Below are 15,176 nucleotides of genomic sequence, written 5' to 3'. Positions count from 1 at the left end.
GTAACTTTTAAAATAATGTAAATTCTCCTTATTTGAAACAAGCCAAAACAGGGGACAGAAGAAAAATATGGATTGTATTAGCAATAGGATGGATAACTAGGAATGATTCTTTCAAGGTATTTTGTTTTGTTCAATTAATTTTTTGATTTAAATTTAGATATGCGGTACGGTAACAGGCTCATTTGGCCCATGAGACCATGCTGCCCAATTACACCAGTTAACCTACATTTTGAAGGGTGGGATAAAACTGGAGCACCCGGAGGAAATCCACTCAGAGAGCATATGAACTCCTTACAGAGAGTCCTGGATTTGAAACTGATTTGCTGGTGCTGCCCTGAAATTGGGAAATAATATTTAAAACCTATCAGGCTCTTGATCCTCCCCCATAGCCACAGCCTGACTTCAAGACCACCAAAGATCCGTGTGCACAACTGGGTGCCAATTGTGAATATTAATTAATTATTGGCCTTTTAATCCTCTGTTTATTGTTTTCACTTCTTATGTGTTACTTGTACTTAAATGTTGTTGATGTGTGATATGCAGTGGGAAGCTGCACAGTTAGCGCAACGCTATTACAGCGCCAGAAACCTGGGTTCGAATCCGGCGGTCTGAAAGGAGTTTGTATGTTCTCCCCGTGTCTGTGTGGACTTCCTCTGGATGCACTGGTTTCCTCCCATCGTTCAAAATGTGCTGGGGGTTGTAGGTAAATTGGGTGTAATTGGGTGGCATGGGCTTGTGGTTGAAAAGGACCTGCTACTGTAAGAACACAATGCTGGAGAAACTCAGGTCAAACAGTGTGTACTTTATATAGCAAAGACAATAATTAAACATAATTAATGTTTTGAGTTTGAGCCCTTCATCAAGGTACACTAACAACAACCTTAGACTCAACATCACCAAACCTAAGGAGCTGATTGTTGACTTCAGGAAGGGAAAGCCAAAGGTGTACAATCCAGTGATCATTGAGGGAGCAGAGGTGGAGAGGATGAGCAAATTTAAGTTCTTGGGAGTCACTATCTCAGAGGATCTTTCCTGGATCCAGCATACATTGTGAAGAAAACTCATCAGTACCTCTACTTCCTCAGGAGATAAAGGAGGTTTGGTATGACATCATAAACCTTGGCAAATTTCTACAGATGTGTGGTGGAAATTGTGGTGACTGCTAGATCACGGTCTGGTCTTGGTCACTAATACCCCTGAGTATAAAGCCCTGCATAAGATAGTGAAGACAGCCCAGCATATTACAGGCAAAACCTTCCCCGCTGTCGAAAACATCTACAGGAAATGCTGATGTTGGAGAGAAGCAGCAATCATCAAGGATCCACGTCACCCAGCATAGGCTCTGTTCTCGCTGCTGCCATCAGGAAAGAGGTGTAGGTGCCACAAGACTCGCACCACCAGGTTCAGGAACAGCTGCTACCCCTCCACCATCAGACTCCTCAACAACTAACTCAATCAGGGACTCATTTAAGGACTCTCACTTGTGCACTTCATTGATTTAAAAAAAAATTCTATCTGTATTGCAGTCAGTTTTTTTTATATTCGTTATCTGTTTACTGTTCTTTATTTGTTTACGTGTATAAGCTGTGTGCAGACTTATTGCACCACCGATAAGTGGTAATTCTACCTTGCCCATGGGAAAAATAATCACAGGGTTGTATGTGATGTCATGGATACACTCTGACAAGAAATGTGAAATCTGAATCTTTGTAGCTCCTCATTGTTTGCTCAATAATCAACTTTTGGGCTGCTCTCTTGGTGTGATCTAAACCAGTTTTGATGACCAGTAAGGTCCATGGGGAGTTTTCTCCAATGTCCTGAATTTTATCTGGTTTTCCATTTTCCCCAGTTTATTTTAACATTCTTGCCAAGGTTGGGGGTTTAGTGATGGACTGCATAACAGTGTTCAACATGATGAAAGCTTCAAGAGATCTGTTCCTGTTGTCCTTCACACAACTAAGCAATACAGTGCGGGAAACTGGGCCACGCACACCATCAAGCCTTATTCTATGCCTTGACTGTGTTGTGTTAACTGAAATCAGGCAGAAAGTAACCAGGCAATGGCACTCATCTCCCCAGGCAGCAAGTCTTCCCATTCCAGTATGCTGTCCAGGGAAAACACTGCAGTTAAGTTTCATTCTCAGGATCAGTGGCACCCAAATAGCAGATTTACAGGACTATTAGATGTTATTTCCATTACTGCCCAACACATATTCTCTTTTTAAAATAAAAGTTGAACCATTTTATAAAAATACTGTGCATCCAGGTCAATTTTAAACGGGGTCTGAGAACCAGGAGGTGAGTAGTCAGGGAATATAGGACCCCGAGGAATTTCAGGGGAATGCAGGGACTGGGGCTTGGTGAACAGGAAGGAAGCACAGAAATCAGGGCGCTGGTAAGTGCGAAGAGAATGAATTAGATGCTGAGCCATTGGGAGTTTAGATTAATCAGATAGCGGATTATTGTAGATTAATTCAACGATGCCCTATATTTGCAGCAACTGTGACAGACCCTTCCATTCCAGGATCGGCCACGATAGCCACTGTCGATGTTGCTAAACAAACCAGTGACCACCAGAGGTGTAATATCCATGGTCGATCATGACCGACAAAAGCCAAGAGGATTGTACTTTCCACAGGAATCAGACTGGATTGTCATGCCTTCCTTAACTGAAGTGCCTTTCATCAATTTTTTAAAATCCATGTTGCATTCCAGAGCACTGAATTCATTATCCTTGCTGATTCTTCAGTGCAAGGCTGAAGGTGCTATCCTTTGAATGAAGCAACAAGCCAAGGTCCTCTCTATCAATATATCTTTTTTTAAAATACAAGAGATTTAAAATAGGTTTAAAGGACAATTCGAATAGATCCTGTTCAGAGTTGCATAGAGTTTGTGAATATTCTTTGCTGTGATGTAGTCTTCAGCACCATTCAGTACCAAGTGCTTCATTCTGAGTTCAGTTGATTTCATTTCATTTAGACATACAGCATGGTAACAGGCCCTTCCAGCCCATGCTGTCCAATTATCCTATGATACTGGTACATTTTGGAGGGTGGGAGGAAACCAGAGCACCTGGACTCTCAGAGTCTTTCTGATTTTCATAGTATTTTTGCAGCGAGTTTGACAATAACAGAGCAATTGCTACAACAGATTGGTCTTTGTTTCTTATTAAATATAATTCTTCCTTACACAGGCTGTGTTAATGAGCTGTTGTAATTTAAAGGGATTTTCAGGTAGTGAGCTTCAGATTGAGGTCAATGAATTTTGAGCTGAGGCTCCACTTATAACTTTGAGACACAGTCACCACGAATGCCCCTCATCTACTCTGATGAAGCCCATTTTTATACCTGAACATTGGAGATGGTGTAGGCTAATGTCGCAGGGCAGTGTGGTTTTAATCAGATATAAATCCTCTAGGTGATAAATGCAAAACTGGTGTTTCTTCTTTGATTCATATGTTCTGGACTTGCTCTAATTTAGAAAAATTTATGAAAGATATTTTAAAAACATTATCAGTAATTCTTAAGGTCATATTAGAACCTTGCCCTTTAATTGCTCCATTCAGATCATTTCAAGATCTGAACTCAAAGTCAAATTATAACTTTACTTCTTTAATAGCCAGACATGCAATTCTGATTAAATGGAAAGACATCGCTCCACCTTTACAAAATTAGACATTCTATTAAAAGATTCAATAATTAACTTTCAAGAGATGTAGGGCCCATTTTTGGATTATTACTATAATCTAAAGTGTTAGGGTCGTCAAAGTGCTTGACGCCACTTGATAATAATGTGGACGCCACTTGATTTCCATGTGTCATTTCTTAATCTTGCTTATGGGGTGGGGTTGGGGGCGGGGGGGATTTTTCCTTCCCTTTTTTTTAGTTAGTTTAGGTTTTGCTTTTTTCTTTTTAAAACTGAATAATATAACAGATAATGGCTTTGATCAACGTGAATAATACAACTTTAGATAAAAATTCTGACAGAATGTGAAGAGAAGGAAAGACGATTATATATCTTTTCCTTATTTAAAAAAAAAGACATTTATAATTCATTCGTAAAGAACTTTTAACTTTATTTTTACTCTCCTTTATTTCTCTTTCTTTTGGGTTGGGTTTGTTTCTTGTTTGATGTTAAATTTTACTACATTATTATCAATGTGTGTTGGTCATTTGAATTAAGTTCATATTTGAAATCTTTTTTCTATACTTTTAACTGTATTGTACATTGTATAATCATATTGTTCAATTGTCTATATATTAAATACCAATAAAAAATATTTAAAAAAAAGAACTTTCGAGATCTGCCCTATTAGTTTATCTTGACTGGAAGATTATGCAAACTGAGACTAACTAGGTTTTCGACGCTGATTGAAGACCTTTCCAAAGACAAGTCTGCTGGGACACTCAAGCTGACCTGAGTGCAGCCAATTTGATCCTGAGTTAAGAATGTCCAATCCAAATCCAGCCTGAGCACATCCAATCAGAACCCCGCCTGACCACGTCCACTCAGAACCCCGCCTGTCCACATCCACTCAGAACCCTGCCTGAGCATATCAATCTGAATCCAAGCCTATCACATCCAATCTGAACCCATTATGACTATGCCCAATCTGGACCCCAACCTGGCAACGTCCAATCCGAACCCCAGCCTGACCATGTCCAATCCAAACCCAGGCTGACCTTGACCAATCTGAACCCAGCCTGACCACATTCAATCTGAACTCAGCATGACAATGTCCAATCTGAACAGAATCTGACCTTGTCCAATTTGATCCCATAGACATTCTGAACCCTCCCTGACAGTGACCAATCCAACCCAAACCAAATATGGCCACTCTAAACCTGACCTGACCAGGACCAATTCAAACCTGACAAGATCATAGTTTGATCCAAACTTGACCTGATATTACCAATCCAAATTAGATAATGATTCTAATGCATGACCCAAATTGATCAATGTTGCAAATACAACAACCTCAGACATGCCGTTGATCTGCTCCACAATGAAAGGCCAAGGACTGATCAAAATCAAAAGACACTCATCGCCAATGCTAAGCAATGGCATAGTGAGCTGGAAAAAACCTGGAGCCAGCCAGCACAGTCTGGCCCGATTCTACCCAAACCTAACACATGCACACATGTCCTACTGTAATTTGGTCAGGTAGCCAAGGTTTTTCTCCAAAGGCCTCATCATAACTCACCATGCGAGGTGAGCAGAACTGCAGAGAGTACTCTAAATGAGATCTGACTATCTTACTCAAAGACACAAAGAGTAATCTTTGCCTTACAATTAATTGTCCTTTAAATGTACCCTCTTTACTACAGGTATTATTCATGAAAGGAAATATGTCCACATGTCCAACTACCTCAAAGGAATATACAAGTTGACCATTCACCTTCCCCACACATTACAGAGCATCAGATCCATGTTAATCATTTTCTGCCAGTAATGATTCTTTTAGGGATAAATATTTTATCAGTGTTTTTCACCATAAATTATTATATCTCCAGATTTCACTATCTTTGCATTCTTGGATAATAATAAGATGAAACAAATGAGAAATAAAACAGACACTGAGGAACAACAATTTTGGCTTTGAAGCCTACTGAATATCCCAGATGGGTTTCCATGGTGATGTCAGCATGGGAATTGGCCAACTGCAATCTGGCTTTGTTTTTGATTCAACCAGCCAGTCTCTGATTGGAGACATGTTCATTTGCAGAAGTCCAGCTTTTGATTGGCTAGGCCATCAATGTGTGGGACAGTTTCTCAGCCAATCAGAAACCTTTTTACAAAAAAAAAATGTTGTTCCCCTATCCAGTTCCAGGGTGGATTTGTGGGAGAAGGGTGGAGAGGAAATTGGAAGAGTGAAATAAGTTTGGAAGTGTGGGTGTAAATTCAATTTGATCATGAGTGTGAAATTAAATTTGAATGAAAAGCAAAAATTAAGGTGGAAGAGGGACGAGAATCACATGGGAAGGATTTGCTTGATTACTTATATTTCATAAATTGTACTTTTCTTTGTCAGGGTGAGAATTCATAGAGGTTTACCCATTCTTTGAGTATGTTTACTATTTACCTCTCTGCTAAAAGGCTTGAGCTGAGCACATAAACCTAGTTTGACTCATGGCACCAGAAGCTGGAAGTTCAACTTAATGTTAAAACAAGGGAAAGATCTGTTATAATTTGTAGAGGTTAGTTATGTGTTCCTTGTCCCTATATTGACACTCTACTAAATTCCTTAATATTCTCTTCCATAAAATCCCAGTGCCTGGTTTTGTCCCTCTCCCCTTCAACTCTCTATTGCTGCACTTTATCCCCAGGCCTGCTAATTCTCTTCAGGAGTTTCACAAGCCTCTTTTCCTCTCCATGCTATTTTGCCTTCATCTTGGCCACTTTCCTAAAGATTCTACAGCATCATTTCACCTTTTGCTGTTTTGTGAAGAATAATGTGACACTTCATTACATTTAGTCAGTCAGCATCAAATTAAACCGATTTAAAATCACTGGCAAATGCTCTTCAAGGACGGGGCAAAATCTCTTCACTCGGAGAGCTTTTGGGCTATAGTATCATGGAGCACAGAAGCAGGCTCCTCAGTTCATTGTTGAGTTCCTTTCAAGTGCAGGTGAATTCCATTTACTGGCACTTGGCCCATAGCGTGCTCTGTGTTGGCGAATAGGTTCCTCTTAAATGTTATGAAATCCTGTGCCAACAACTCGATGATACAACACATTCAGGAAAAGTCCTGGAAAAGTGAAGACTCAGTAAGTAACTTCCAAAGATTTGCATTGGTTCTTGAGGATGAAAAACTTAAAAGTTACTGGTAAAACCTGCTTGTGTGGAATTAACCACGACTGCTCTTTCAATACATCAGGACTGGATACTAGCTGTGACTTTCTGTGATGTAACGCTCAGGAATTTTATTCCAAGATTACAAATTTAATTTAATTTAGACATACAGCATGGGGTAACAGGCCATTTTGGCCCATGAGTTCATGCTGCCGAATTTACACCCAATTAACCAACACCTTTGGTACGTTTTGAACAGTGGGAGGACACCTGAGCCCCTGGGGAAACCCCACATAGACACGGGGAGAATGTAAACTCCTTACAGACGGTGCGGGATTCAAACTCCAGTCCCAATCGTTGGCACTGTAAAGACGTTGCGCTTACCGCTACGCCAACTGTGTCGACCCATTGTGCAAAATACACTGGGCAAAACTTGTAGGGCTTGAGTAAATATATAGTCTGAGTCAATGCAGGCCGTGATCTGGAGTAAAAGAACAAATTAAGGTTACTACAAGAAAATCTGATGCCAGGACATTTTGTTGGACAGCTAAGACTACTGGAATTACAGGAATTTTATGGTGAAGTAGCAAAGCTCACTTGAAACTGTAAATGGAGAGAAGTAATGCAGGGATTAGACACAAACTCCATCATCATTCAAATAGCTGAGATAAATACAAATGCTGATTGGAATCTAAGCTCTTGCTTTGCTAATCCTTGTGTATAAAGAATACAAGATTGTTCTCAATGAAAGAGCAAGGAGTGTATATTTTACCAGCTATATTATTTTGTTATCAAATTAAATGGTAAAATAGGGGTATGGAATTTCTGACATGTTCCCATTATAGACCCTATTTTTAATCTTCTATCAAGAAAGTAAAGCAGTAGTTTTATTCATTCATGAATCTGCAGGATTGGACCTGGGAGTCATAGTTGAGGGTTAGGGGGCAAAACTTTAGAATAACTTGAGGAAGCTTCTTACCTCAGAGAGTGGTGTCTGTTAGATCAAGTAGGTTGTCCAGAATATGAAATGCAAACCTTTCTTAATGTGGTACTTTTAAATTATGTGGCAGTTTCTATATCAATAGAAAATTACTTTCATTTCTTATGGGGCAGCTACGTCAGGGTAACTGTGCTATTACACTGCAGCATGGTTAGCGCAACCCTATTACAGCGCCAGCGACCCAGGTTTGAATCTGGCGCTGTCTGTAAGGCGTCTGTGACCTGCATGGGCTTTCCCCAAGTGTTCCAATTTCCTCCCCCCCCACCCCACTTTTCCAAAAAAAACATATGGGGTTAGCAGGTTAATTGGGTGGCACAGGTTTCATGGGTTTGGAAGGTCCTTCTACTGTGCTGTATCATTAAGGTTAAAATTAAAATAACTGTTTGTTCCAGGGCAAACTTTCATATTTGGGAACTCCTCACAACTCCAACCTTCCTGCTCTGGAATGTGTCTTGTACAAGTTTTGTTCTTTCCCTCTTCTGAAAGCTCTGAATTTCTCGGAGCTGTAGGGTTCATACTGCCCTCTGGTGCCTTCCAGAAGCTTTAGTTCTCCAACTGAACCAGAAAGCTAAGGGTGCATGACCTTGTTCTGTAGTATGTGCTTTGTGTCACAGCAGATGGTACATTGATTCCGAAATGGCTTTTAATGTGTGTGTACAGACTGGTGATGCAGTAAGAGCGGGCCACCACTGTGGTAAATGCCTGCCAGAGTGACATACAACAGCCAGGTTTGGTGGCCATTAGCATCCTGTTGATCTGTCACCAATGCTGACATTTGGAGTTCAGAGCTTCCTTAACCTTTTACAGCTGAATGATTTCCCAGAAATCTAACTAGGCATTGGTGAGGCCAAGTTTGGAATATAGTGTGCCGTTCTGGTCTCCAAATTATAGGAAGGATGTCAATAAGGTAGAGAGGGTGGAGAGAAGATTTACTAAAATATTGTCTGGATTGCAGTATCTAGAATATGGAGAAAGATTGAGTAGACTGGGTCTTTATTCATTGGAGCGTAGCAGGTTGAGGGGGGATTTGATAGAGGTATATAAAATTATAAGGGAAATAGATAAGAGTAGATGTGAATAGGCTCTTCCCCTTGAGGGTAGGAGAGATTGGAATGAGGGGTCATAGTTAAGGGTGAGGGGGCAAAACTTTAGAATAACTTGAGGAAGCTTCTTATCTCGGAGAGTGGTGGCTGAGTGGAATGACCCTCTAGGTCAATTTTGTCATTTAAGGGGAGGTTGGATGAGTATATGGATGTGAGGGGGTTGGAGGGTTATGGGAAGGGAACAGGAAGGTGGAACTAGTGGAGTTTCACTTAAATTAGTGCAGAGTAGACGGATGATATGGCCTGTTTCTGTACTGTAATTGTTAAATGGTTATGACTACCTTCAGATCGGATGTTGACTGATTTCTGGAGCTTTTTGGTTCGATTCTAAATGGATGATCTCAGGGATCGAGCTGTGAATAGTCAGTGGAGAGTGGTTCCCCTGGGCCCTCCTGAAGATGACAACCATCTCTTTTGTTTTCTTTTAACATTCAGATACATGTTGTTGGCTGTGCACAAGTCTATTATCTACTGCACCTCATCTCAGTACACTGGCTCAGCATTCTTTCTACTAAAGCCCACCATAGCAAACTTGATATGGTTTGAGCTGTATTTAACTGCATAGCCGTGGGTTAGCAGAGTGAACAGCAGTGGACACACAGCACTGAAGGGCCCCTGCGCTCCCTGTGATGGTCTTTGAAGTGCTGTTACCATACCAGACCTACTGAGGTATAATTGAATACAAAGAAGTGGTGGAAAATTTTGTGATGTGGTGTGAAAATAACAACTTCTAAATGTTGACAAGATGAAGGAGATGATCATGGACTTCAGTAGGACCAGGAACAATCACCCTCCACTACACATCAATAACTCTAGTGAAGAGAGGGTAGAATGCCAAGTTCCTTGGAGTCCACTGAACAAAGTGACCTATCGTGGACACAGGTCCTCACTTGTCAGGAAGGCGCAACAGTGACTGCACTTCCTGAGAAGACTGAAGTGGGCAAGGCTACTGGCCACTATCATGTAAACCTTCTACAGAAGCTCTTTTGAGAGCATCCTGGCTGGCTGCATCACAGTGTGGTATGGTTGCTACAGAGAAATGGATTGGAAATCAATCCACTGGACCGTAGAGTGGCAGAGAGGATTAATGGAGTCTCCCTGCCATCCATTGACATGATCTACCAGGACCATTGTCTGAAGAAGGTAAGCAAAATCATTGAGGACCCTTTCCACCCTGCACATAGCATCTTACAGCTACTTCTGACAGGAAAGAGATGCCATCAGGCTGAGAAACAGTTTCTTCCTGTGGGCAGTGAGACTGCTGAATGACCAAGGGAACTGCTCATACTGACCATCCGACACTCTCATATTTACTAAACAATCTTTATTTTTAGATATGTATATTTGTCCTGCATATATATTATTTTTCTTTAGGTCTGTTATGCCTGGTTGTGTGTCTATGTGTTTTGCACCAAGGACCAGAGAACACTGTTTCGTCGGGTTGTACTTGTGCAATCGGATGAAAATAAATGAACTTGATGTCAGACCATTGGGATATACAATCAAATGCTGGAATTGAAGTTTTACTGTACCTCCGTGGTTCTCCACCTTTTTCTTTCCAATTACATACTACTTTAAGTATTCCCTACGCCGTAGGTGCTCTGTGATTAGTAAGGGATTGCTGAAGGTGATATGTGGGTGGAAAGAAAAAGGTTGAGAACCACTGCACTGTACCTCATTGCTTGCAGTTCCCTATTGCATAAGGGGTGAATCACAGGCACTCTAGTTACAGAGAAATGAGTTGAATCAGTACTAATGATTTTTTTTGTCTCATCAATAACCAGGCAATGTTCACAATGGGTTTATGATGGTTATAACAAGTGGTTGCTTGCTTCTAGTTTCACCCATAACCTGGGGAGCACAGTTAGTGCAATGCTATTATAGCACCAATGACCAAGGTTCAAATCTGGTGCCTTCTCTGTAAAGAGTTTGTACATTCTATCTGTGATCTGCATGTTTTCTCTGGGTGTTCCCGGTTTCTTCCCACGACCCTCCAAAAACTTGTAGGGTTCATGGACTTCTAATGTGCTGTATTGTTAAAATTAAAAATCAACAAACTCAAAAGCATTGTTTTATTTTTATTCATTGCTCTAATAACACTTTTTTGTTTGTGTCCTTGCTCCAATTTGTAAAATATGGACATCTGCACACAGACATTGAGACCATAAAGAGATACAAAGAGTTGCGAGAACATGTGAAATTGGTTTATTGAACCAATTCTACTGCCTAATTGTGGATGTCATACACATGTATCCATCCTATTTAAATATACATTTCATTTTGGAATAATTAGGCTAGGATTCAACATTGTGAAGAATCTGAGATAGTTTGGATCATGAGCAGGTGGAACTGAGATTAGAGCAGGAAAATTTAAGGTTTGTGAAAATTATTGTTACATAATTCTACATTTAAAATGCTGACTGCAGTGAAATATAAAAGTCTGCAGACGCTGGTATTGTGGTTAAAAACACACAAATGCTGGAGGAACTCCTCAGGTCTCACAGTGTCCATAGAGGTAAAGATATATTCCTGACGTTTTGGCCCTGCATAGAGGTAAAGATATATTCCTGACGTTTTGGCCCTGAGCCCTTCTTCAAGGATTAAGCAAAGAACAGGAAGGCACAACAATAAAGAGACTGAAGACTGGTCGTGGGGAAGAGTACAGACGTTAATTAGATATGATAAGAGGAGAGGTGAGACAGAGGGAAATGGGAGACAGAGCTGACTGTAGCAGTGTGGTGCTGCCTGCAAATGGAAGGTGCCCTGCCCATTGTAACAGGTTGGTGGGTTGCTGACCAGCTGATGGCAACACATGGGTGTGATTGAGTGAATCACCTGGGCTGAAATGCTCATATTCCTGCTATATCTCCCTCTGCTGATTGTCAAGAAGTATTAGCAATGTATGATGTAAGTGAATGAAACAACACCCCAGGTCTAATGTAGTTGGGATTTAACCAGGCTCTCAAAACACAAAGATGCCATTAAGCAAATGAGGACCATCAAACTGTGAATTCTAGCATCCAGCAGGAACAAGCTATTTTCATACATCTCTTTATGGAAAACTAAGAACTATTTACCCCATATTGTTGCTCACTTTAATCTTAATTCCTGAAAATGAAACATCTTGGAATGTTAATTTAATAAAAAAAAACGATCAACAATGTTTAAACTGATTCCAAATTGTCCTTCAAGCTGTCTGATTTCTGTCCTTCTTTTTCCAACTTATCTTTGAGCTTTTTGAAGGTGGGACGTTTTCCGGGATCATTCTCCCAGCAGGATTTCATCATGTTGTATATCATGATGGGACACTTCTCCGGCGATTCCATCCGATACCCCTTCTCCACTTTTGCTGGAACATCGATCAGTGTCTAGGAAGAAACAGAAATAGTATTTTATAAAACAGTTTGAAATAGAGAAAATCAAATCCACATGACAGCCTAAAGGTCAGGACCAGCATTGATTAGTATGGATGGGATGGGCCAAAAGGCCTGCTTAGAACATTACAGCACAGTATTTCTGTTGTGCCACATCTTCTTACCAATGAAACCCTCCTACCTTGTTACCCTCTATTTTACTTTCATCCATGTGCTTGACTATTCTTTGGCTTGGCTTCGCGAACGAAGATTAATGGAGGGGTAATGTCCACGTCAGCTGCAGGCTCATTTGTGGCTGACAAGTCCGATGCGGGACAGGCAGACATGGTTGCAACGGTTGCAAGGGAAAATTGGTTGGTTGGAGTTGGATGTTGGGTTTTTCCTCCTTTGTCTTTTGTCAGTGAGATGGGCTCTGCAGTCTTCTTCAAAGGAGGTTTCTGCCCGCCGAACTGTGAAGCGCCAAGATGCACGGTTTGAGGCGATATCAGCCCACTGGCGGTGGTCAATGTGGCAGGCACCAAGAGATTTCTTTAAGCAGTCCTTGTACCTCTTCTTTGGTGCACCTCTGTCTCGGTGGCCAGTGGAGAGCTCACCATATAACACGATCTTGGGAAAGCGATGGTCCTCCATTCTGGAGACATGACCTACACAGCGCAGTTGGATCTTCAGCAGCGTGGATTCGATGCTGTCGGCCTCTGCCATCTCAAGTACTTCGAAGTTGGTGATGAAGTCGCTCCAATGAATGTTGAGGATGAAGCGGAGACAACGCTGGTGGAAGCGTTCTAGGGGCCGTGGGTGATGCCGGTAGAGGACCCATGATTCGGAGCCGAACAGGAGTGTGGGTATGACAACGGCTGTGTATACACTAATCTTTGTGAGGTTTTTCAGTTGGTTGTTTTTCCAGACTCTTTTGTGTAGTCTTCCAAAGGCGCTATTTGCCTTGGCGAGTCTGTTGTCTATCTCGTTGTCGATCCTTGCATCCAATGAAATGGTGCAGCCGAGATAGATAAACTGGTTGACCGTTTTGAGTTTTGTGTGCTTGACTAAGAGCTTCTTAAACACCCTGAATGTTCCAGCCTTCACCACGACCCCTGGCAAGGCAACCCAGGCACCCACAACTCACTGTGTCTCCCCTAAACCTTCTTCCCTTCACTTTGTACAGATGTCCTCTGGTGTTTGCTACTCGCACCCTGGGGGGGGGGGGGTGGGGGGGGGGCAAAAAGGCACTGACTGTCTACCTTGCCTGTGCCTCTTAGAATCTTGTAGACCTCTATGAAGTCACCTCTCATTCTTCTACACTCCAAAGAGAAACGTCTTGGCTCTAATCCAGGCATCATCCTAGTAAATCTCCTCTGCACCCTCTCCATTCTTCCAATGGTGAGGTGACCAGAACTGAACACAATACTCACAAGAGATTTGTAGAGTTGTGGCATTACCTCTCAACTCTTGACCTCAATCCCCTGACTAATGAAGCCCAGCATCCCATGGACCTTCTTAACTATTATCAACCTGTGAGGCATCCATGAGAGATGTATGGATTTGGACTCCAAGGTCCCTCTGTTCTTTCATATGGTTAAGTACCTGATCATTAACCCTGTACTCAGCCTTCAGGTTTGAGCTTCTGTGCTACATGGCTCTAAAAGCTTGACGGAGTTAAACAAAGTCTGCACACTAACATGCTGGAGAAACTCAGCAGGTCATGAAGCATCCATAGGAAAGTAAAGAGTGACCAATGTTTCAGGCCTGGGCCCTTTGTCAAAAGCTTGATGCCTTTTCAGGAAACAATGATCCAAGGTCATTTGAAACATACATTTCTCAGCAGCAGAAGAGAAGGCTACTTGGTGCAAAAAAAGCCTGTTGTAATGACAGGGAGGAATGTACTGGTGCTGGGTCTGCAGATTGGTTCAGGGATGTTCAGAGAGATCAGGAACACAATCAGGAGGTGGTAGATTTAGGGTATTTGCAGATGTTTGGGGTTTGGAGAGCAAGGAATCCATAGATTGGAGTCTGAGGTACTTGGTGGTTGGACAAGTGAAGTCAGGATGGGGAGGGAGTCGTTTCTACAATGGATTTCCCAAGAGGCATTGTGAAACCACTGTAGTCCCCGAAAAAAGCTCATCAGAACAAGGTGAAAATAAGTTGCTTACAGCCCTCCAAAAGGTTTGTTGTGGAGGGAATGAAGACACACAACTGATACTGAAATCACATCCGATTCGTAAGAGTGACTAAGTAACATCCAGTCTAGTTTTCAGAGAGATTATCAACCAACATGAACATGGGAAAATCCAAAAAAAAGGCTAGAAACCTAAAATAAAAACAGAAAATGCTGGAAGTACTCAGCAAGTCGAGCTGCATTGGTGGGAAGAGAAACAAAGTCACTGTTGCAAGTCAAAGACCCTTTGTCAGAACTGGGAAGGAGAGGACAGAACTCCCATCAAGCTCATGGAGCATCGGGGGAGGATGGCTTTGACAGGGTCAAACTGGATTTACCGTGGGGATAGGTTGTACACAAGGTTAACTGCTCAATCAGTAAGTGGAAGCAGTTAGAGAGTGAAAACAGCAAAAATCAGGAGAACCTCCACCACACGGCATCTTCCAGCTACTCCTGCCGGGAAAGAGATACAGGAGTATCAGAGCCAGCACCACCAGGTTGAAGAACAGTGGGCAGTGAGAACGCTGAACCGCTAAAACAACTCTCCAAAATATTGATAATAATTTATTTTAATTATGTGTGTTTCCAGTGTTCTGCACCGTGGATCAGAGAATGCTGTTTCTTTGGTACAATGAGATGATAAACTTGAATAGAACCTAGGAAAGAGTCTTAAACAAGAATTTCTGCAGACGCTGTGATTGCAGGGCAATACACACAAGTGCTGGAAAACCACAGCAGGTCACGTAGAATCTAC

At 41.7% G+C, this 15,176-nt stretch overlaps 1 protein-coding gene across 2 annotated transcripts in view; it reads right to left on the bottom strand.

Annotated features, from left to right (window-relative positions):
- Positions 1–10,961: 10,961 nt before the first annotated feature.
- Positions 10,962–15,176, bottom strand: part of matk (megakaryocyte-associated tyrosine kinase) — a 61,022-nt gene continuing 56,807 nt past the window's right edge. The window contains exon 13 of one of the 2 annotated variants that reach the window (XM_069928890.1): positions 10,962–12,264. In XM_069928890.1, the coding sequence (XP_069784991.1) occupies positions 12,061–12,264 (204 nt within the window). In that variant the 3' untranslated portion in view covers positions 10,962–12,060. The remainder of the gene's footprint in view (positions 12,265–15,176) is intronic. The other variant, XR_011354610.1, reaches the window with a different exon arrangement.

The sequence above is a fragment of the Narcine bancroftii genome, chromosome 3 (assembly GCF_036971445.1).
Source record: "Narcine bancroftii isolate sNarBan1 chromosome 3, sNarBan1.hap1, whole genome shotgun sequence".
Taxonomy (NCBI): domain Eukaryota; kingdom Metazoa; phylum Chordata; class Chondrichthyes; order Torpediniformes; family Narcinidae; genus Narcine; species Narcine bancroftii.
This window is presented reverse-complemented; position numbering and strand designations above follow the sequence as displayed.